Genomic DNA, 24,809 nt, shown 5'->3' with positions numbered 1-24,809 from the left:
ATTAGAGAGAAGTGATTCAAAGCATAAAAATATGATTAGATAATATTCGAAGAAATAGCAAATCGTATAGAGGGCATCATAAGTACGCTTTTTCTCTGCTCCCGGTCTCCTAAACTCGATATAATGGTTGATATTGCACTCAGTGACAATTAAGAAACATAATTATTGACACTTCCTCAACTACGTGGACGAGATCCTGGACAAAACAGACAGACCACTCGAGGATCGGACAGTGTACAGACAGGCCATTCATCGGGAGATCCTTACCACCTTCTTAAGCTCCCGACCCCCGAATGCCGTTATCGGAGTCCAACCTCCACCAATTGCAGACGAAGAGCTCCAGCTTCCCCGAGAGTCCCGCGTAACCTTGGCACAATTACGTTCTGGATACTGTAGCAGGTTAAACTCCTACGTATCCAGAATTGACCCTGACATACCAAACATATGTCCGGCATGTGAAGGCACCCCGCACGACACTAACCACCTTTTCGCATGTCCCATCAAACCCACTTATCTAAACCTCTCTCCCTGTGGACCTAACCCGTCGAAACAGCCAGTTTCCTAGGCCTGCCGTTAGATGAGCTAGACGAAGACGACCGGTGATTACACTACACTGACAGGGCAAAGATACTGCTACAACAGCAACAACAACCCTAACATTTGAGAGTTTTGAAATTTATTGAATAGTTTCATTAATCAGATCAAGTTTTTGCATTCTGAACGTTATGGATGCTGAAGCTGTACAAAATCCTGCTTATCCTCAATCGTTCCTGACATATTAAAAAAAAATTGCCTTACATGTAAAAACTAAATGGAGGCGTAAATTGTTGCGTTCAATTGAAGGAACTCATCTAGCTCCCTTTTCCGTTTGCCCCTAATTCAATTGAAATGTCACTTAGATTGAGCCTGCATTTAGAAGATCTCGATACGAATTTAGGTAGGACTCTGGCACATTTTATATTCGAAAAGTCAGAGAGAGGGAGAGAATAAAGAATTTTTTATTTTTCAATTTTTGGATATATATTCGTACATAGATTTCAGGTAGAATTCCAAGAGCCAAAAAAGAGAAAAGGTAAACGAAATATTATCTAAAATCTACTAAGAGAACTTTGGTTGTGTGCCCAACTTCAATTAAATTAAAATATTTTCACGCAACTCTCCCAGGCTTAAAACTAAAATACTGTGCAATGTAAGGTATATAATTTTTGTACAACTGTATGAGCTAAGCAAAAAAACACACTTATACATACAAATATGCGGATCCCTTACTTCGCAGCCCATTAATAGAAACTTAAATAAATTGCATTTAAAAAATAAATATGCAACCAGGCACTTTTCAACTGACTTCCGTGCAATTTACTTCCACTTTACACGGCTTCTGCTATAATCTACATTTGTTCCAACATCCGATGATTATTCACCAGGAAATCATTCCACATTCGTTGCAGCAGATTGGGCTGCTCCTGATTCATGGGTAGCCCAGCGGGCATTGTGGGCAATTGGAAGGTCCATTGAGTTGGATTGAAGAGCGCTAATGGTATTGGAACGAACTGTGGTGCTGATGACTGCTGGGGAACAGGTTGTACATTTTGTTGGTCGCTTCCTCTATTGAACGGTGCTAACTGCACCTGCTGATCCTGCAAGTTGAATGATTGATACAAAAGTAAATAAATTTTGTTATTACAGAGTTGATTTTGAAAATGTTTAAAATGATACCCTGTTAAATCAATTGACTTCACAATGCCCTCAAGCAATATGCCGGCCGATGTGTACCCACCTGATAGATATCAACCGCAAAATGTCCCTCTTTAACTGCCTTTTGAATGGCATCGCGCAACGCTGCGGTTTCTTTTAACTTCTGCGGAGTTATGCGCACAATGCCGTCGGTGAATAACTCCGGACCATTTACATTAGTTAGCCATTTTGGTTGCACCACCTGTGGAGAAGACAAGTAATAATAATTAGCCAGCAAGTTTGTATTAAATGTTGCATGGTTTTGTAGCGTTGATTTTTCACGCACTTGACGTTGCGTTTTCTGTCTGTTCTCTGCGCCATTTTCATGTTTTCTGCCAATTGGTGCTGCTCCTTCGAAGGGCAATGGTCGAGACTTAAAAGAAGAAAGTAGTAAATTATTTCTGTAATTCTCCAAAGATTTATAATCGAAATTTTGTATTTTTTCTTTATTACCAGCTTACATTTATTAAAGAAGCGCAACATAAAATTAAAATAGCGGAAAAAAATATATTTTCTAGTGGCTGCATCTTGATGCCATTAGCTTTAATAACTTTAAATGCAATGAAAATTCATTTTTAATTTACAGTTACTTTACAAATAATGAGTTGCCATTGTTCGAGTAGATTGCAATATATTTTTAGGAATTAAAAGGGTGTACAAAAAAAAAAATAAACTAAATTAACATAAAAACTAAGGTACAAAGTTTGAAATAAACTAAGCAAAAACAAAAAATAATAATATAATAATTAATTCAAATTAAATGAAGTGAACTAAATGAAAGAAAGTGACATAAAATTGAATCAAACGAAATAAAACAAACCAAATTAAGGGGACAGATACCTGTAAACGGCCATATTTTCCCTGATTTTCATTAAAATTATTTAAAATGAAGAAGACAATATATTTTTTTCAAAATTGGCATACAGTTTACTTATACATTAAAATAATATAAATTTTTTGAAGCATTGAAGCGACAATGCCCCCCGTTGAGAGGCCCCGCTGCGGCCATTTTAAATGATTAACATAAAAAAAAATAAAAATTTATATTATTTTAATGTAGGTAAGTAAGTAAACTGTATGGCAATTTTGAAAAAAATATATTGACTTCTTCATTCAAAAAATAATTTTTTCGAAAAATTTTCTAAAAATTTTAAATTCACATAGAAAAAAAAATCATAAAAAGAATGTGTGCAAAATTTCAGGGAGATCGGTCAATAACTTTTCGAGTTATCGTGTACGCCAATTCGAAAAATATAGTTTTGAGAAAAATGCGTCTAAATTTGAATACATGAAAATTCCTCTCCCAGCGCTCGAACGCAAAGAATAGAGTCGACACGGTTGACGATCTATAATATAAGAAATACTTAAATTTACGTTCTAAAATTTTTTTGACATATTCTTAGAGGGATTATATTAACATTTCAGGAAAAAAAAATGTTCGCAATTTTACAGGTCAGCTCCCTTAAAATGAATTAAATGTAATAGAATAAACTAAAATAAATAAAAATAAGATAAAAAATAACTAAATATTATTAATAAAATAAAATATTTTGCTATTATTTGAAAAAAAATTGTAATTATAATTAAACTAAAATAGATTAAAATATAGTACAATACAAAAAATGGAGGAAAGTAAAATAAATCGGAATTAAAAAGCAAACATGAAATAAACAAAATTGAAAAAAAGATGTATTTTTTTTTTGTTTTTTGCGGATAAGGCTGATGGGAGGTTGAAAATGTCTAATGCATCATCAAAGCTACCGTCGCAGCAATGGCATGTCTGAAGACTAAAAAACTTCCTCTCGTTTGGGAATAAAATGTAATATAATAAAAAAAAAAACTTAAATTAAAATACAATGAAATGGAATTAAAAAAATACTCCAATTTAAAATAAATAAAAGGAAATAGAATAAAATTAAATATAAAACTAAAATAAATTAAAATAGGACAACAAATTTAACTAAATATTTTTAATAAAATATAATATTTTACTGTTATTGAATGAAATTATAATATATATCGCACTTGTTACGTTAAAGCGTAACAACTCAAAATTTCCAAATTTTAGTTTTTTGCAAGAAAACATTGTACAGTGGTCATCTCTACCCACTGTAAAAATCGTTCAGTGGTTTGTCTAGTCTTTCATTAAAAAAACCGTTATGACTCTCACTTTGTTTTCAGAATGACTTCTTTTGTCTCAACTAAAGAGTTACATTTTTCGTTGTCTCCAAGTGATTGAAAAAATGTGTGTCACATAAAGTGTAACATTTGGAATTGTGCCTGTTTACAACCAAACGGTTTGTTTAAAATATACCACTAAGTGTATAAAAAAATTTCAGGAAAAGAGTAACAACTCAAAAATTTGTTATTTTAGCGCAGCTACTAAACAAATAAGAGTGAAACATCCGTTATATTGTTTTTAATGATATTTTCGTGCAGATACATATTTTTTTTCTTGTAATATATTATTAATATTTACTGAAACAGTTTTTCGTCTCTACTGAATATGTTCAGATTTTGAGTTGTTACGCTTTAACGTAACAAGTGCGATATATTGAAAATATGTATTGAATCGCAGAGTCTTGTTGAAACGTGTTCGCGTTTATTCGATTAAACAGGAAGTGAAAAAATGTGTGATTCAATGAATTGACATAATTGACATTTAGTCTGTGTAATATAGGTGATGCCAGATTTGTAATATATTATCCATTTCAACAATATAAAATAAAGTACAAAATCAAATAAACTAAAACAAAATGGAATATAAAAAAAAAATACTCCAATTTAAAATAAAACAAAATGTAACAGAACAAAGTAAAATAAAAAACTAAAATATATTACAATAGAATAAAAAATTTAACTAAACATTTTCAATAAAATAGAAAGTTATACTATTATTTAAAAAAATCATTATTGTAATTAAATAATATGAAGTAAAAACATGAAACATTGAAAAAAATAAAGTATGCCAAATTAAATTAAAATGTAATAGAATAAATAAAAATTAAAATAAAATAAGCCATTACCCTCAAAGCGCTGTGGAAAGAATATCGCTTCCTCGAAACGTTGGTGGGAGAGGAATCATTAATATTAAATTTTATCCGGGATGTGTAATCTCTGGATTAAGCTCAAATAAAAAAAATAATAATAAATATTGTAAAATAAATTAAAACAAAATAAATTAAAACAAAAAAAATAAAATAACGCTATTAATTCATTTGTCGTCCCGGTGGTATCGTATAGCTTCGGAATTGTAAAATGGTCATCTACTGAAATAGAAAATCTACAACGAATAATACGTACAATTATGACTAAATACAAGTCACGCCATCCAAAAAGCTCTGTCGTTCGAATGATGCTACCTAGAAAAGCGAGCGGCAGGGGACAGAGTGATGTTGGAGCACTGCATGGCAAACTTATCTTAAACATAAGAGCATACTTCCAACATACGTGCTCCGGTCTGCACAAGGCCGCAATTGCTGCGGATGATAATTACACCCGACTTCGGATGAATCAATCCTACGAAATCAGAAACGCAACCACAATAGATGAAAAAATCCAAAGATGGCCTGAAATGGCAGTCCACGGCGTATATCGAAAAAACTTGCTCAGCCCACATGTCGACCAAAAATTGTCGCACTTATGGCTTACCAACAAGTCGATATTTGCCGAAACGGAGGGTACCATTTTCGCCATACAAGATGGTGAGATTCCATCTAGAAATTACATTAAATATGTAATGCCTTCTACGAGTATATTATGACCGAACAATTTTAACAAATGCCACAAGAGACCACAATAGGCCAGATATTTTCCTGATTGATAATCTCAAACGACTGGTTATATAGTTGATATTGCTGTTCCTCTACAAACAATATCAACTATGCAAACATGCAAAAAACATATGCGGAAAAAATATCCAAATGTTCTGATTTAGGCATTGATGTCAAACGCCAGTGGAAGCTAAGGCAGGTGCGCATACTACCAATTATCATCTCAACTCACGGACTCGTGCATAAAAACTTAGCAGACAACGTGAAAACTCTTCAACTCCCAGAATATTTAATTTTTGACATGCGGAAAGCAGCTTCACTCAATTCTTGTCATATAGTCCGAAACTTTTTACAGTAAACGTTTTTCTTGTTTGTAAAATTGTTAACTATTTTATTTAATATTTATAGACTTTAATTTAATTGTAATCTTTGTACCTGTTATAAATTATTGGCTTGCAGCAAAGCTGTCGCCGTTTAATGTAAATCAATCCTTTCTTGGGATGCAAAAAAAAAAAATAAAATAAAATGAAATAAAAAATTGAATGAAATAGAATATTTCACTATTTATTTCACTATTTTTTTTAAATTATAATAGGAATTACAATAAAACAAAATAAAGTACAAAAAATTAAATAAAACAAAACAAAATGGAATCATAAAGAAGGAAACCAAATTAAAATAAAATAAAAAGTAATAGAATAAAATAAAATAAAAAACTAGAATAAATTAAAATAGGATAAACAATTCAGTAAGCATTTTTAACAAAAAAGAATATTTTACTATTATATAAAAAAATATATTTTTGTAATATTAATTAAAATAAAACAAAATAAAGTACGAAAAACTAAAGCAACTAAAATAAAATGGAACTAAAAAAAATAGAATAAATCAAAAAAAATAAAAGAAAGTGAAATTATGAAATTATGAAATTGAATGCAGTGGTGAAATAAATAAAATGTGATCGCTAAATGTTCATGGAACATAAAACCAAAAAAAAAAAAATTATATACCTTCTGCTCAAATATGAACGAGACGTTATCAATAAAACTGTCCGCGGATGACAAATTTCAAAAATAATTTTTTTGTTTTTTGGTAGGACTGTTATAAGCTTACATGGCAAATTTCAGCGTGATATGTCACATAGTTTGTTTTCTGTGCTACTGTAAACAAGTCAAGCTCGAGTGTGTTCTTCGAATTTAACGATGGAAATTCAAGTTGAACAAAGAATTTGTTTGAAATTTTGTTATTCCAACAAAATTTCGGCTTCAGACGCCTTAAAAATGTTGCAGACAACCTATGGGGACTCTGCTCTATCGCGTGCACGTGTTTTTCAGTGGTACAAATCGTTCAAAGAGGGCCGTACATCGGTTGAAAACTTGCCTCATGAACGTCGTCCAGCAACATCAGTAAACGACGAAAACATCTGAAAAGTAAAGGAAATTGTGCTTGAAAATCGCACAAATCGCAAAATCGGTTAACGCTGAATATTATTTAGACGTTTTAAAGCGTTTGCGCGAGAACATTCGTCTTAAAAGGAAGGAATTGTGGGACAACAAGTCCTGGTTCTTGCATCACGATAATATACCAGCTCACACATCACGTCTTGTTCGCGATTATTTGAACAAAAATAATGTTAATATCGTTCCGCAAGCACCGTATTCGCCTGATATGGCTCCATGTGACTTTTTCCTGTTTCCCAAGCTCAAGTTGCCGCTCCGTGGAAAACATTTTGAGACAATTGAAGTCATAAAAGAGAATTCGAAGAACACACTCGAGCTTGACTTGTTTACAGTAGCACAGAAAACAAACTATGTGACATATCACGCTGAAATTTGCCACAATCCTACCAAAAAACAAAAAATTTATTTTTGCCATATGTCATCCGCGGACCGTTTTATTGATAACGTCTCGTTCTTATTTGAGCAGAAGGTAAGTATAGATATAAGAGTGGAAAAATTTTGCTTCGACGTCGTTTCTCGCAAATTCGGGTTTTAAATAAAATTATAAAGAAGAAAGGTCAATTAAAGCAAAGGGCTAAGTCAGTGAGAACTAATATTAACTAAAGTATTATGAATGTTACTTTGCGCGCTAGTCTTGAGGTATTTGCTAGGTTCTGAGAGGAATAAGTTGTGGGCATCAAAGAACGAGAGGATGGAAGAAGGAGTAAGCAAACTTGCAGCACACGAAATAAAGAACGAAACGATAAAGCTATGGCAAGGCCGCGGCAGATGGAGGGACAAGCTAATAAAAGACTTGATTGCATGATACAGCAGGAACTTCGCTGAAGTCAATTTTTATATAACTCAAATGCTTTCGGAGCACGAGTATTTCCAGAAATACTTATTCAAAATAAAGAAATACGAATACCCCACATGCATGCTATATACGGTGACGCAGCCGCAGATGATGTTGAACATACCTTTTTCCAATGTATGAGCTGGGAACAAGAACGTCGAAAGCTCGAGAATGCAGTCGGTCACATAACCACTGAAAATGTAGTAGACAAAATGCGAAGCAGCGAGGAAACGTGGGAAATCAGCAGTGGTTTCGCGCAAAAATCCTTCGGATAAAAAAGCGGAACTGCGCGCAGGCACACAAGCATAGATCTTAGATTATGTTAGGTTCTTGTGGAAGTCGACTTAGAGAAACCAACTCACTTAGACTCTGTAGATCCGTTGTGATACCACTGTATAACACGGGAACCTCAATGTTAATTTTCATGGAACCAGTTAGACTCTCTTATGAAGCGTAGGATAGGTTTTATTCCAACACCGTATAGTTCCGTAAGAGAGTTAAAATGGTATTTTCTCAACAACCTTGATCTACACCTAGCTGTACAAATACATAGGAAGTGCTCTACGGTTTCTTCCGCTTCCTCGTCTCTACAATTTCTGCAGTATTCATGCGAAAATATTCCTAGCCTAGAAGAGTGCCTACCAAACAGCCAATGGCTTTCGAGATGTTCTCTCTTGAGAGGTTAAGCAATTCTCCTGATCTTCTCTTAACTATTTGCGGCCAATTACCCTGGTTGTGACACTCGTATTTTCTTCTCTCCATGACCTATTGGCCTCCTGGAGAATACTATTTTATTATCCACAATTTGCAAGTTGCCAAACGATTCCAATATTGCTTCTGTTTTCAAGAAGTGGAAGGTTAGTAAGTACCTTTCTGGCTAGCTCATCGGCCTTGCAATATCCTTCAATATTTCTATGTCCCGGAATCCATATAAAGCTGACCTTGAAGACAGTGCTAATATAGAGGGTGGGCCATATAGCGTTTGCTTTTTGAACCACCTATTTTTTGAGAATGGTAACACAAATGACATATCAAATGTGTTCATAATTTACTTAAAGGTTTGACATTTACGAAATGGGACGCTATACGCTTGAACAAAAGTGGGAAATATTGAAAACCTATTTCCAAAGTGGTGAGTCTTCTTCTTCTTAAGCGGCTACAGTAAATGGCGAGCGTTACCGTCACATGCTCAACGAGTTGTTTCCAAAAATTGAAGAGGATGCCATGGACGACATTTGGTTTCAACAGGATGGTGCAACTTGTCACACTGCCAAAGTTACACTCGAACTTTTGGCTACCGTTTTTGAAAACCGAATAATCAGCCGAAATTCCGATATTAATTGGCCGCCTCGGAGCTGTGATTTAAGCCCGTTGGACTATTTTTTGTGGGGACTCGTTAAGGACAAATGCTATGCGAACCATCCAGAGACGATTGATGCTTTAAAACACGAAATCGAAGTTGCCATTCATGAAATTGGAGCCCAAACAATCGAAAATGTGCTTAAAAATGGGGTTGATCGAATGGCCTACTGTAAAGCCAGTCGTGGCAGTCATTTGAATGATATTATTTTTCATTCATAAATGACAATGTTGAATCTTCAAAATAAAAAAAAAGTTTGAAAAAATATTGATTAGTTTTTTTTTTTTTATAGCCGATTCAAAAAGCAAATTTTACATGGCCCACCCTATAGTTTAGAGCTGCCAGTCATTCCTGAGCAACCTTCGATCTTAGTATAACTGGCTTCAATGATTTAAAGACCGCCGTAGAGCATAGACCTTTCAACGAAGAAGACGGAACGCCACTGTGAAGTAATGCGGAAACGGTTCTAGGGTGGGCGACGGTTTCAAACGAGGAGTTTTCGTTTTTGGTCTCCGGACTTTTTAAAACCCCTTATCCGCAAAACAAAAAAAAGCATTACGGAAACTGTCGGATAAATTATGATTTAGCGTTGCTTACACTTTTTTGCAACAATGTTGGGAATACCATTATTCTATTACGGCGAATTGTCATCAAACGAAATGCATTGTACGTTTAAAAAATTTACTACATAAAAGAAAAATAGTAATAACTGTTAGTTTATAAAAATACAACAACATTTAACGTTACCCTTATCACAACAAAATTTATTTGGCACTGATAAGATTATACCGACTTTTATAAAGCAACGAAGTAGTGATAAGATATTCATAAAATAATTTTGTTACTACGAAAACGCGTTCAGTGAGTGTTTAGACTCGGTGGCTTTAATAACAAAACGTAAGTTACTTAAAAAACTAGATCAAGTGATAAAAAAAAAAATAAAAAATAAAAAAATATCAAAATACTTTTCTGCGGAATATTTAACTCTGATCAATGTTCTATTCCAATAGTGCTAAAAAAGTGCTAAACAAGCACTAAAATATCTGTGTATTTTCGTTTAATAAATAATAAAGTAGAATTCGTGCTATATCTGTAAAAAGATAACAATCGGTTGAGTCACAACTCTCCAATCAACTTGATAAAGGCTGTTTAGCGATTTTTTACGATTAGTACGAACCTTTATTTTATAGCTAACTTTGAATGCCTATTTCACATTCGGCTTTAGTAAAAATTCAAAAAGCTCCACATATTTATACGCAACGTATTTATTATTATAACTTTGTTAACTCGTCGAGTATTGGTATTCGGCTAACCAATACATATTTTAGGGTTGATAAGAGAAATCGCCCACTCGCCAAATCCATCCATATGTCTAAAAATAGAGATATCATAACAAAACTTGGTGCAGAAATTTGTATCCTACGACATTAAACTTGGTATGTTATGTTTATGTAAGGTTTAATATCACGTCACATCAGTGTTACGACACGTTTACAACGTACGTACCCCGGTGGTTCATCATTTAGTAGCTAAAAACGGCAGACGCTTGTTTCTGGAAGTTTCTGTGCATTAAGGAGAAAGCGTTGGCTGCAGTTTTCCTTGTCTCAGTGAGTGTTCCGAGTAGTACTCAGTGAGAGGTCGTAGAAACTTCGGCTTCAAGTTATAGAGTCTATTTGATACTACTTTTGACAGAAAGATTAGCCGTGAAGACCCGGCCTAAACATACTTTTGTCTACCCGGTGCTTCCTTATTCTACTTTCACCTATTCAAAGGCATTTCGACCTAAAGATACATATATTCGATAGGGGAAAAGAAGGTGTTAACAATGGAAGTCAACGAAGGGAAAATTCGGTACGTTTCACAGTTTTCTTTGATAAAGGCGAAAATGCAAGCCAGGCCGCTGAAAATGCGAATGGTTCAGGCATTTTGGATGTTAAAGAAAATGTCGATATTGTCGAAAACGTCGATAAAATCGCAAAAATAATCTAAATTGACCGGCATGTCAGTATTCGTAGCATCGCCCAGCAGCTAATGAACGATCATAAAAAAGTTTTAACCCAATTGCCCAAAAATTTTAAGGAAAAATAATGGATTTCTTTTTCCCCAAACTAATCTTATGCCAGCTATGCATAATAGCTAGCTAGACTGCCCGTCTGTTTGGCTCTTACACCGTCGGACAGAACTCTGCTTCACTCTGTCCTTGACTCTCAGGATATTAAAAGCAACGTGTTGTTATTGCACCAGCCTAAAACATTTCCGCCGCATTTTAGGGGATGCAGCTGATATTATAGATATTGGCAGAATGTAAAACTCAGAAACTTAGCCCGACTGAAACAGACCGTGATTTCCAAGATTTTTACTCCAAAAACTATCCAGGTCTTCAAATTGGGTTTGCTATGCACATACTTGTATATATCTCCCATCATCAAGAGTATTCGATCATCAATAGATATAATATATCAAAGTGCTTTAAGAGCATTGGTTGGCGTTGCATTTGAGTTAAGTTAAGTTAGGTTACAATAGTTGCCCAGAGAGTAGGCACATTTGGGCGAAGAAAACCATTCATTCATCCTTTGTGATACAACTGAAAGGGAAATAAGGTGACGGAAACCGATAGGACGAAAAGATAGAGAGGAAAGGGTGAGGAGGAGAAGGAGGGTGGTTGAGTATTCGTGGCTTACGAACGATAACTGAGATATGGTTGTGTTAACCGCTTTAAGCTGCTGATGAAGTTCATCAGATTTTCAATATCAAGGCCTGTTATATCACCGGGCGTAGGAATATTAGGTGTCATGTGTGCTACGATCAGCGCTCCGAGATACGGATTATATGGAATGTCGCTTCTGTTCTTGGGATGTATGCGTATATTATATTCATTGTGTCGTGTGCGCCCAGAACCCTAGATCGACCGAATGGTAGTTATGCATCGGCTCTACTCGGCTGCAGCGATCTACCGTCGATCCGCCATATTCGCTGTAGACGATGAAATGAACTTTTTGCTAATAATATTTTTTTCTACTTAGGTGTCCCATGAAAATGAAATATAATTTGCTACCAGTTATCGTTTTTGTGGGGCTGTGTTGCTCTCTAGTAAGAGCTGCAGACAACACTACACAAAAGGCGGAACCGATAAAAGAGCAGGATGTCATTACAACTACGACCACAGCCCCATTACCTAAGGTAAGAAAGCCAATATTTTAACTAATTTCCACTTTCTGCACTTTCGGGTCTCGGGTTGTTTTTTCGGATCTCGGTGTTTCGAGTCTGAGCAACTACTAACTACATACACACTTGCATTTCTTATATATTTTCAGGTGGATATTCTCAAGAGTGATCTATGCAAGAAATGCAGCTGTCTCAGTAGTCCAGTAAGCCAAATCGACTGCAGTAATAAGAAAATGAATTCTCTCTTTAGTGACGAAGAATGGGCAACCCTTAAAAATGGCGACATAACATTTGATATAATTAAATTTGAGCACAATAATATAACGAAAATTACTGGATTTCCTAATTATACAACTAAAAGCCTCTATTTGGGGTTTAATCAAATTAAAAGTATTGCAAAAGGTGCTTTTGCCAACTTAACAGAGCTCGCTAAACTGGATCTGTCCCACAACAAGTTGAATACTAAGACTTTGGGGCCCGATGCATTCCAAGGTGTATACTCTGCCCATGACTATGAGCCATTGGGTAAAATGGTCGAACTCGATATCGGTCATAATGAAATCCACAGTTTGAATTCGGACCTCTTTGAGCACTTGCCACAGCTGGAGAGCTTAATCTTGTCCGGAAACACATTTCAAGTGATTGATCAGAATACAGTGGCGGCTATTACTGGGCTCTCTTATTTGAAGGTAAGTGTGGAAAGAAAAGTAATAATTGTATTAGGAGAATTTGCGATAGGGCTGATTTTAAATTCATGAAATGTAATTATATATATATATATAATTGGCGCGTACACCTACTTGGGGTGTTTGGCCGAGCTCCTCCTCGTATTTGTGGTGTGCGTCTTGATGTTGTTCCACAAATGGAGGGACCTACAGTTTCAAGCCTTCGGAGTCGGCAGCCAGATATTTTTATGAGGAGCTTTTTAATGGCAGAAATACACTCGAAGGTTTACCATTGCCTGCCGAGGGGCGACCGCTATTAGAAAAATGTTTTTCTTAATTTTGGTGTTTTCACCGAGATTCGAACCGACGTTCTCTCTGTGAATTCCGAATGATAGTCGCTCACCAACCCATTCGGCTTCTACGGCTATGAACCCAGGAATATTGGTTTTTAGTCAATCCTGGGTGGTTTTTGCCTAATGGGCTGGAACGAAATCTTGCTGGAGGACCCAACGCTCTCCAATGAAGAGAGTACTGCTTCACCACGCCTTCTAAGACATCCTCTGGGTACACTTTTGCCCCGGTTTTAACCCTTTTCTCGCAGAAATGAGTAGATGTAATGCCTTTTCAAGACACTCCCCACCAAACCAATACGGTCATGGCCGTTGACCACGTGCCACCGAAGAAGCTGCTTGCATCATCATCATTTTTCCTCTAACTGCGGGGGGAGCATAGTGCCGCGGTGAAACATCTGAACAGAGTTCGATTTTTTGCTAACTCTTTTATCTCCAGCCATGATTTTCCAGCATTCTCTGCCTCGAAATAGTGCGACGCCATGACGTTTTAGGCCTTCTCCTTTTCCGGCTGCCATAACAAAGGAAAAGGACGATAGGGCGAAAGGGGTGGGGAGGGTTGAGTGTTTGTGGACTATGAACGGTGACTAGTCTGCGGTTGTGTTAGCCTCTTTATGCTGCTGATGAAGTTCATCAGATTTTTGTTATCAACACCTGCTATATCAGCAGGTGCAGAAAAGAAGTGAGATCCAAGATGTTTGAATTTTAGTCCCGAGAGAGCTGGGCAGCTAAGGAGCAGGTGCTGAGATGATTACACCTCATCCTCCATACAGCTGACGCAAAAAGGACTCGAAGTAATTCCGAGTCTCACGGCATGCATACCCCGCGCGCAGTGCTCCGTGAGGATGCCCCAGAAATTTGAGAGATGAGCTTTTGTCATCCTCAGAATATCCCTCGAACGCCTCCTACCCAAACGTGGCCAGAAGGACTTCGCAACCTTACACGTTCGTGTACTTGCCCAGCGCTCGCTGAGTTGGTGCAAAGGCCATCCTTCCAGGAGTAGAGCGCAGGTTGTCAAGGGGATCCCGATCCTCTCCTTTCGCGGGCATACTACCTCACCTTGTCTGGCCAGCTCGTCGGCTTCGCAGTTTCCAGCAATGTCACTGTGACCAGGTACCCAAATTATCTTTATATCGAAGAATTCTGATGCAATCGAGAGAGAGAGACTAGGCATCCCCTGACCAATTTCGAATGCACCATAATAGAGCCTAGGGTCCTAATTGCCGCTTGCCCATCGGAGTAAATATTTACCTTCTTAACAGTTATTACTCAAGTAAGTAGCCAGTCAGCTGCTTATTTGATTGCGGCCACCTCGGCTTGGAACACACTGCAGTGATCCAGTTACCTGAATTTGAGTTTGATGGGGAGCTCTTTGCAGAATACTCCTCCTCCAACCCTACCGTCCAACTTCGAGCCATCCGTGAACAGGCCCTGTCCCCAAGTTTTGCCCCCGGTCCACTCCTCCACTCCATATATTGCCATTTATTTTCATTGCCTCTGTCTTTTGAATGTTTATTATCAATCCATATAGTGCGGCTTCGCTTGTTAGGTCACTAAGTTTTCTTTGCATGTCAGTGTACTTCGTTGAGAGTAAACATATATCATTTAGCGGCCTCGGTAGTCTAGCGTAGGTGCATTAGCCTGCCATCCCAGAGGTTTGTCGGTTCGAATCCCACATAAAGCACGGTCCTCGCACTTTTCCAAATTTACCTCTTTCCCTGTTTCTAAAAAGAACAAAAAAATCATTCCTCAGGCCCAAAAAAGCGTATCCTTTTCATTCTTACTCCCGTTTGCGACTGCAAAGACGAGCAAAATCTGTGGCATTGCATAAGTGGCGCCAGCAAGAGGAAGCGGGCGATCGCGGTAATAGCGCAGAAACACGAAATTTAGCGAAGTCCTCAACCATCTGTGCGATCTTTCTGCCAGAAAAATGTGAAACACAGATGGCGCTCCTAGTAGTAAGAAAGCGTTGTTACTAAGCAACGACAGGTAGGCATTCTCACTACTTAGGACTGGTAGCGGAAGGCTAATCACCTACCCTGTCAGAAATCAAAATAGATTAACGAAACCAATGCAAGACTGAGTCTTGTCGAAGCCCTATGCTCCCGAGTGGAGTGAACAAAGAAAAAAAAATGTCATCAGCACAATCGAGATGCTTCGAGAAAGTCCATTGAATGCCGTGGAGTTTGCCATCGAAAGGTTTATGGAGAACATTGTGGAGGACTAGCAGGAAAAGTATAGGCGACATTATGCAGCCTTGTAGCACTCTTTAGTGAAAATTTTAGTAATGGGCTTTAATCAAAGCATAAAGCTTGTGCTTTCCAGATGCAGTTGCGTTGAATGGCTTGCATCTGTCGAGCCTAATTTTCTTCAAGGTTTGCATGCGGACATCATCTCTAATTAGTCTTGAAATGGATCTCGGCGATACATTAATTTCCCTGGAAATGATTTTCTGCCTTCCAGGAGGATTTCTGTGAATTATTTCTTGAACAGCTGCACTGTTCCGAACCAAGCGGGGACGACCACTTCTTTTCTTGTCTGTCACTTGGGACGTTTTGGAAAAACGATTGATCGTGCGGTACACAAACATTCTCAATATATTAAGTTTCTTTTCAGCAATTCGTAAATCTCATTAGCACTTTTGCCACACTTCTGTAATGCAATCACTGCAATGCGATTTTCCTTAGCTCCCCACTCCATTGTTAACAAGCGAAATTTTCCATGAAACTTAGTATAATTTGTGAGTGGACGAACGAAAGCAAAAATAACGGAACTTTTTTCTGCGAATTTGTTCTCGGCGTGTGCATTGTAAAATTTGTCACAGAAGTTATGGCAAGACTAAGTATATATATATATATATATATATATATATATATGTATAAGTAGTTATAAATGGCCAATGTTAATCTTGTTCCATAGCCGTTGCACTATTTAAATGTATAGAGCTCAGCGACACATACTACTGCAAATATTTATAATTAATAGGACTATGAATAAGTTCGTGCGGTTTTACAACAGATGGCGTAACTTGATTATTATTCCATCGATCCACATTTCCAAACATTCATTGGAGAGCTACTGTCGTAAGGCACAAACGTCAGTATAAGTTTTTTTATTTGAAGCGTAAACAACAATATTTTTACCACACTTGAAAATGTCGAATTTCGTGCCAAATAATGTGTTTTTGCGGGGAATTCTTCTTCATTATTTTAATATGAAGAAAAAAGCAGCCGAAAGTCATCGTATCTTGGTGGAAGTTTATGGTGAGCATGCTCTATCTGAGCGAACGTGCCAGAAGTGGTTTGCACGCTTTAAAAGTGGTGATTTTGGCTTGGAAGACGAAGAACGCGAGGGTGCGCCGCCAAAGTTCATGGATACCGAATTGGAGGAATTGCTCGATCAAGATCCGGCTCAAACGCAAGAAGAGGTTGCAAAAACTTTGGGAGTTGATCAATCAACCATTTCCAAACGTTTAAAAGCCATGGGAATGATCCGAAAGGTAGGCCATTGGGTGCCGTATGAATTGAAGCCAAGAGACGTTGAACGCCGTTTTATGGCATGCGAACAACTGCTTCAACGGCACAAAAGAAAGGGGTTTTTGCATCGAATTGTGACTGGCGATGAAAAGTGGGTCCATTACGACAATCCAAAACGTCGGGCAACGTATGGATACCCTGGCCATGCTTCAACATCGACGTCGGCGCAGAATATTCATGGCCTGAAGGTTATGCTGTGTATCTGGTGGGACCAGCTGGGTGTTGTGTATTATGAGCTACTGAAACCGAATGAAACGATTACGGGGGATGTCTACCGACGACAATTGATGCGTTTGAGCCGAGCACTGCGAGAAAAACGGCCGCAATACGCCGATAGACACGACAAAGTTATTTTGCAACATGACAATGCTCGGCCACACGTTGCACAAGTGGTCAAAACATACTTAGAAACGCTCAAATGGGATGTCCTACCCCACCCGCCGTATAGTCCAGACCTTGCGCCATCCGATTACTATCTCTTCCGATCGATGCAACATGGCCTGGCTGACCAGCACTTCCGTAATTACGATGAAGTCAAAAAATGGATCGATTCGTGGATTGCGGCAAAACCGACCGAATTTTTCACAAAGGGAATCCGTGAATTGCCAGAAAGATGGGAAAAAGTAGTAGTAAGCGATGGACAATATTTTGAATATTAAATTTGTAACCATTTTACGTCAATAAAGTTTCAAATTTCGAAAAAAACCGCACGAACTTATTCATATTCCTATTATGTATTTTTGTTTTTCTCTTCCAAGACTTTAGATATGTCCTTCATGGAACTGGAAGAATTGCCCGACAATCTATTACATGGTCCGCGCGATTTAGAAACCATCATTTTAAGTGGCAACCTTTTCGATGAACTACCTGATGACTTGGATTTAGCGCCAAATCTTCGTGTGTTGATACTCGACGAGAACCCGATAGCCGATTTGATAGGCGAAAAGTATGTTTCTATTTGATATTTTGCTTGAATATATTTACTTTAATTTTATTCAATATATGACAACTTACCTTGGGTACCTGCAGTATTTTTCCCAATCTACCCTACTTGACCTACCTAAGTATGGCTTACATGCCAGAACTGAAGGAAATCGGACCCGGCGCATTTTCAGAATTGCAAAGTAAGTTGAATATTTTAGCTGCTTCCGCGATAAATAATTTCATGGTTCTCTTTTACTACTTTTAGACTTAACTACTCTAATCTTGTCAAGTAATCCAAAGTTGTCTAAAATCGATGTTAAAGCATTTGCTAAGAATACGACAAACCCAGAAATTTTATCTTATCCGCCATTAGAAAAGGTAATTTAGTTAACAGAAAAATAAACAATATTTCCATACTAACTTTTACACGAACTCATTTTGCACTGAAACTCAGTGTGAACCTTCGCAAATTCGATCACTTATAGGGTGTACCAAATACAAGTTTCTTTTTGAATACAAGTTATATTTTTGCGCTCCAAATCTGAACTGTCAATTAGTCTGTCAGTATTTACTGTCACATTATGGGGAAAAAATGATTCGTCTTTAAGTGTAAACAACATTGGCAAATACAAATTTATTGCTTAGGTGAAAGTTATTCCAAATGAAACTCACTCTGCGTCTGCTGTTAAGCTATTACGTGAGTTTATCTTAATCGCGATTCTGGCTTGCTAGTGGAGAATACTTATAGTTGTAACCCCACTACATATGGTGGCTACCAAAGATAATATGTCTGCCTCGGGCGCGAGTGTGGAACAAGAACTCACTCTCATTCTCCACAACTTAACATTTCACGTTTCTACCCAATTAAAGTTTTCAGCTTAATCAATTACAAATTCATATCTACATTTTCCATAGATGATTACATTCCCACATAGCTGATAAGACCTAAGAACCAGGCCTTTCAGTTTCTATGTATCTTAAAATCGGGTGCTGAATTCAACATTTCTTGAAGGGATATTTGTGACTACGTCTTTCAAGTTTAATACCTGCATTATTGCTATCCTAGAAAAAATGTTTTAAAGATGTTATCAATGTATAGTTTTATAAGTCAAATTTATTAATCTGCGTAATTTGTTATTAGGAAAGCCAACTAGTGATGTCAAAGGAATTCGTTTTATGTTGTGGAAATTTACTTATGGTAAGTAGGGCCAATGCAAAAATTAGAACAGCTTTTTCTCATGCGAATAACTTGTATACTTATAGGAGGAGTTTTTACATATAAATCTTATATTTTTTCTAGATATTTTGGGTTTAAGAAATGAGAAAATTTCATTTTCTTATATCGCGTGTTTTTTTAAGAGCTTCAGAGCGTAAAATGATTGTGCAAATCAGAAATATTGTTGGAATGAATTTTTTTTTATTATTATCTGGTAGATAATTTATTTTCTGAATACGATACCCGGTATATGTCTGCCGCGGCTACGAGTTATATGGCCTATTCGATCAGTCCAATTTCGGACTACTTTTTCCAATAAATCTGGCCGTATTGCATCAATGGTGTCTTGAATATTTCAATAAATCGATTGTTAAGCCCGCTGGATGACAGTTGCGTCGTTTTGTTGGAACCAAATTTGTCGATGTTTAGCTGATTAATTTTTGGAAATAAAAAATTCGGTCAACATGGCTCTAAAGCACTCGCCATTCCCCGTAACGGCAGCTCCTTTGAGCTTAACGAACAGATTTATTTTTTTAACTAATATTTCGCAATTTGGCAGCGTTTTTCTGGCTCACTGAACAGAAATGACATTCTCAGCTGTCAAACCACAGTTCTCGATATCGATGGTTTAAAAAAAACACCCTATATATTTCTTTCAAATATAATTCCAAAATTTTCATATTTTGGTAAAAAAACTATTTTTTTAGGCTTTGTCAATATCTTGAAAACTTTTACTTTCAATCAAAAATTAAGTAGAAACGAAGGATAGAAAATTATATTTCCTTTCATTTGATATATCTAAATAGTAAAAAAAATATAATAAATGTTTTATGACCTACGTTCTTTTCTTTAATCCAAAATCTTTATTTGGCGATAACTTCAAAATTATCATACATGACAGAAAAAAGGATTGTTCGGCACTCAGCGACAGATTTTGCATAGAAACAGGATGGTCTGGTTCTTGATTAATAAAATCATTAAATATTTGTAACTCTGTATTCTATAAAAAAAAAAGTTTGTTGAAATGCAAATATCAATTGAAGACCACGAAAATTCGAAAATTCTTACATATCTGTCTTGACTTGAATTGTTATTTCGGAATTTGACAAATGCACTCAACAGAGGTCAATTCTTTTCCAAACGAATTAAGCAAACTTATTTGTTGGTGCCAGTTTGAAAATGAAATATTACATGATTTTGTTAAAATACGAACGATAGAAGGCGCAGATATGAGGCAACATACAATCATCACAATGACTAGTTTGCGTGAGTTGAAGTGGAAAAAGTGCGTAACTTTGCCGTAACGAAACTTTAGATGCAAGGATGATTACCAGGCTTGGCCAATCTGCTATGGCGAAAAAGAAAATTGTGTGAGCAACTTCGGCTGCACATTGGGTGCCCGGAAGCAGAATTCTGCACGAAAATTTCTCTCGTTTTCACGCACTCGTCCATCAGTCGTTGTTCAGATAGCAACAAAGCAACATGAGTGGAGGCTGTGTTAATATTTTTCATATATCTGTTATTGTCCACACCCTCTCAGTTTTTTTCACCATGGGCTGCTACGTCAGCGGATACTTGGCAGCAGAATTCTGTCTGCTCATATCACATGAACAATCAGTTGTTGTTCAGACCGTCTGTGTTGATTTTTTCCGTTACATATCACCAACACAATCTCAATTTTTACATAAACCAACAGGTTAGGTTAGCCAATCAGCATTCTTTCAAACCGCTGAGCGGCGGCTAACGGCCTGATCTTCGCCACACCTTCTGAACTCTTTTTGTCATGATTTACATGAAGTGTGTGAGAGAACCAAGAAGAGAATGTTAAGACAGCGTAGATTGGCAAAAAACAAAATTATAATTAGGTTCGATTAATGTAAACAAATAACAATTTTAGAAAATAATAGGAAAATAAAATAAATTGCTTGTAAGAAATAGAAAAAAATTACTTGTAAACAAAGAATTTTACACAAACATTTCGAATTACGCCAGCTCAAAAGTTTGCTTTGAAAATTGTACTAAAAATCCAGTAATAGCGAGCTGAATGTGCAACCTTCAATATCTAAAACCACGTCAGCTCAACAGCTAATTCTGCCAAATTCACTGAGAGCCGAGTAGTGGTGAGTAGAATGCGTAAACTCAGTCTGTATTATCTCAGTCGTTAGATTAGCGCAGCACTTGAAGGCAGGCGATTATACACTTAATTTCCATTGCTCGGCTTGTGTTTGCGACTATTTGCTTCCAATATAGGGTAGATTTTGTAGGAAAAACTATCTTGAACGACATGGTGTCGTATGCTAGATTAGCAAACAGGGTTACTGCATCTGGATATTGAACGCCCCGCATATGATTGTTGAGAGTCAAATTCATGCAGAGAATGTGACGGTTTGATGTGGGATTCGAGTCACACAGTTTTTCGAAAATGCTGCTGGAAATGCTATTCGGCCAACCGTAGGAGCTATAGAATCATCATTGCTGATTTTTGTTTGCTCAAATTGAAAACTATGGGCTTCGATGGTATTTGGTAATTTCGTGATAACGCATTTTACCTCAGTGGCTATCAAACAATTTATGTTTCGCAAGCTAAGCTTCGTAACTACGTTATTAGGTATTCTCGCTACCTTAGTGAAATCAATTGGCTGCTTCAGATTTGCTCTCGATTTTGAGGGAAATTCAAGGTATGAGAGCAAGCAGTCTAGAAACAATTCAGGATTTGAAGATGAACATTGACTCAGTTAATTATGATATAGAGGCAGGAAGCAATATAACGGGCTGTGAAGCTGTTCGAAATCTCTCCAGTAATTTATTTATTTATTCACTTCATGCTCTAAAAATGCAGTATTTCCTACAGACTATGAAAAACAGATTGATGCTCAACAATTCAATCAAAAATAAATTAAACTTTCACTTACTTATTTCATTTTAATGAAGAAAATGTAACATTTCTAATAGTTTACGAAGAGGAAGAATATTAGAAAATCCCTCGAATTTAGTTAAACAATTCATTTAGTAACATTTTGAAGTAGTACTTTGTGGAAGAACAAACTAGGCCAATATGATTTGAAAGCATATTAAATTCTCTAATAATTCTAGAAATCGCAGCATTGGTAGCATAATTCGTTCTAACCATCCCTAACCAGAAAATATTAGATTTCGCAAGCTTCGCTGAGGAATATTCAAATTAATTATCTCGAGTAGCATATGGCGATTAAGGTTAGGTCCATAGTGATACCTATTGGTCCTTATTGGTACCAGGTGGGTCTTGACCTTTACGTTTCCTTGTAGTAGGCTTCTTCCTGCGTCTTTTGCGAATCTAAGTAAGCTCTGAAGCTCTAACCTCGATAGACATTCTAACCTCTCATATTGTAGAGCTGCTAAATATTACATTCGGGTTCTAGCTAATGCAGAGCAAGAACATAGAATGTGTTCAAGAGTCGCCCTTTCTTCTAAAGGGTTTTTCAATAAGGGCGGGTAGATGTTGAAATGGAATAAAATGGCGTTTGCTGTATGGCACGTAGCGCCGTCCTGCTAGAACCACATGTCATCTAGGTCCATATGGTTCAATATGGGCCATAAGAAATTGGAAGGGCCACCACGTCTACCGAAAAATGGGCGCAATGCGGGCAACGTTTGCGTTAATGAACACTCATTTTGATAATAAAGTTTTATCATTTGAACGTGCTGTTCAATCGTGTAACTTGCCATGATGATTTGGCATAAATAACTGAATAATAAACAAAAGATTTGACAGATGCCACCAAAACCAAATGCCTGCCACAGGGCGCCAAAATCGACCCGCGCCAATTGAAAAACCCTATAGTTCATTGCAAAATCTGCACCTATCATTGTTTGCAATTCCCATCTTGTATGCGTGTGCCGCTAACAAATTGTGGCCTGTCAGTATATCTTCGATAGTTCTGCTTTCCTTCCTAGACAGGGCTAGTACGAATCTGGCGTATTTGCCTGCCTCCTGTGTCCACATGATTTTCGCGGTTTTACAAGTGGCTAGATTATTTCAGCTCCTGTCTATCCGTGTTTTCATATCCACAGCGATGTCATTGTATACCGTATTTAAAGGACTCAGTATGTCGTTTTCTTGTTCGAATTGTATGTAGACAGCGCTTTTGGCAATCTCATCTACAATTTCGTTTCCTGCAATGCTCTTATGTTACAATGCATGTGTAACCGTCTGCCTGCGGCTAGTCTCTCTATGACTTGCCTGGTCCTAAGAACATTTTTAGATGAAATTTCATATGAGTTTATTGCTTTTATTGCCGCTTGACTGTCAATGTATATATTTATATTGGAGTTGCTCGATTTGCTAGTGCTATTTCTGCAGCCTTTCCTACCGCAAAGACTTCTGCTTGAAAACTACTGCAATGGTCAGGGAGCTTAATTGGCCGCCTGATGTCCAGCTCTGCGCAATAAATCCCTGCACCTACTCCGTCCATCACTTTCGAGCCGCCAGTAAATATATTAACCGTATTGGGGCTAGGTTTCATACCTCTGTATCACCCCCTTCTTATATTGTTGTTCAGAAGCTCTTCACCCAATTGTATTTCGGAGTCATAGAGTCCGTATTGGTCCGATGACTCATACCTATTGAGCTATGTTTGAATATTTTACTGGTAAATTCACCCGTTGCCTTAAGTATTGCAGCAGATCTAGCTGCTAGACCTTCTGCCGAAATGTCAATCGGTGATAAGTTGACTATTCAAGTACTGCCGTAGGAGTTGTTTCAATTGCCCCTGTCGCGCAGAGTGCACCAAGACGTTGAATACTTTCCATAGGTGTTTTGTGTGTCGTTTTTCGTTGGGAAGTCGATCGCTCTAATTATCAAATCGATAAAGAAAGTAAGGGAGAGATGAGTTATTCTAAAATCTGCTGTTTTTAGATTAATAAGCAAGCACCGACTTTTATAGGATCGAATAGGATCAGTGAAATCTAAGGAATTATTTAAAAAAAAAACTGATTTAAAAAATAAACTTGTATTTGGGCCACTCGTAACATTAGTGTACAACCTGATTAACCTATAAATTACTTTCAAACTCCCATAGCTTTACATACACAACAACAATTTAAGCACTTTGGAGCGTGGAATGCTGGAACGCTGGGACAAGATAACTGATTTGGACTTGCGCTACAACTACTGGACATGTGACTGCAGCAATCGTTGGCTCATCGAAGTATTAATGATCCAAATAAACAACACTCAACCAATTTGGACGCAAGATGTCAACTGCTATCAACCAAATGCTTATAGAAGTGTTCCCCTTTTGCAACTTAGTTTGCCCGAAGCTCGCCTACAATGCAGCATCGAAACGACAAGCACCAGCAATCTGTTTTTGGTGGGCTTGCTTGTCGGTATGCTGATGTGCATACCAATCATACTCGGATCAATCACAGTCTGGCGTCGCGGTTGCTTTGGCTTAAATCGCGACAGATTAGCAGCTAACAGATCACTTTATAATCGCGCAAATTTCAGTGATGAATTGCATATCTAATCTAAAGCCCATTTCCGTTAACAAATCTAGTATACCATAACGCTTAGTTTCATAAATAAATTGTTTATATAAATAAAATTTATATACCCTATATATATTTGTATATTTGTATGTTGTACGACTTCAATAAAGACCATGCTGGGTAATGGCCTATCCGCGAGCTGGTATGGGACCATTATTAGTTACCATTTGTGCTGTCTTCCTTCTAAAGGATGACCAGATTGGAAGTACTTTTTCCAATAGGGTATTTTTGGACAGATCACATGTGACTACTGTCAAACTAAATT

At 37.1% G+C, this 24,809-nt stretch overlaps 2 protein-coding genes across 4 annotated transcripts; one reads left to right on the top strand and one right to left on the bottom strand.

Annotated features, from left to right (window-relative positions):
• Positions 1-980: 980 nt before the first annotated feature.
• LOC128856713 (uncharacterized) lies at positions 981-2,307 on the bottom strand. Its single transcript, XM_054092027.1, has 4 exons — positions 2,196-2,307; positions 2,021-2,107; positions 1,778-1,936; positions 981-1,637 (listed from the first exon to the last, which is right to left on the bottom strand). Exons 1-4 carry the CDS (start codon positions 2,259-2,261, stop codon positions 1,389-1,391), a joined length of 561 nt encoding a protein of 186 aa, XP_053948002.1. The 5' UTR covers positions 2,262-2,307; the 3' UTR covers positions 981-1,388.
• A 1,616-nt stretch (positions 2,308-3,923) lies between these two features.
• LOC128858807 (leucine-rich repeat-containing protein 15) lies at positions 3,924-24,678 on the top strand. 3 transcript variants are annotated; one of them, XM_054095317.1, is made up of 7 exons: positions 3,924-4,031; positions 12,186-12,342; positions 12,477-13,016; positions 17,637-17,824; positions 17,908-18,002; positions 18,068-18,180; positions 24,076-24,678. In XM_054095317.1, exons 2-7 carry the CDS (start codon positions 12,193-12,195, stop codon positions 24,520-24,522), a joined length of 1,533 nt encoding a protein of 510 aa, XP_053951292.1. In that variant the 5' UTR covers positions 3,924-4,031; positions 12,186-12,192; the 3' UTR covers positions 24,523-24,678. The 3 variants fall into 3 exon arrangements, with proteins under 3 accessions (XP_053951292.1, XP_053951291.1, XP_053951293.1); XM_054095316.1 differs by lacking the exon at positions 3,924-4,031 and adding an exon at positions 9,953-10,059; XM_054095318.1 differs by lacking the exon at positions 3,924-4,031 and adding an exon at positions 10,427-10,598.
• Positions 24,679-24,809: the final 131 nt, after the last annotated feature.

Source organism: Anastrepha ludens, chromosome 3, assembly GCF_028408465.1.
Source record: "Anastrepha ludens isolate Willacy chromosome 3, idAnaLude1.1, whole genome shotgun sequence".
In the NCBI taxonomy this organism is placed as follows: Eukaryota; Metazoa; Arthropoda; class Insecta; order Diptera; family Tephritidae; genus Anastrepha; species Anastrepha ludens.
The sequence above is the reverse complement of the archived record's forward strand: the minus strand, read 5'-3'. Positions and strand labels throughout refer to the sequence as shown.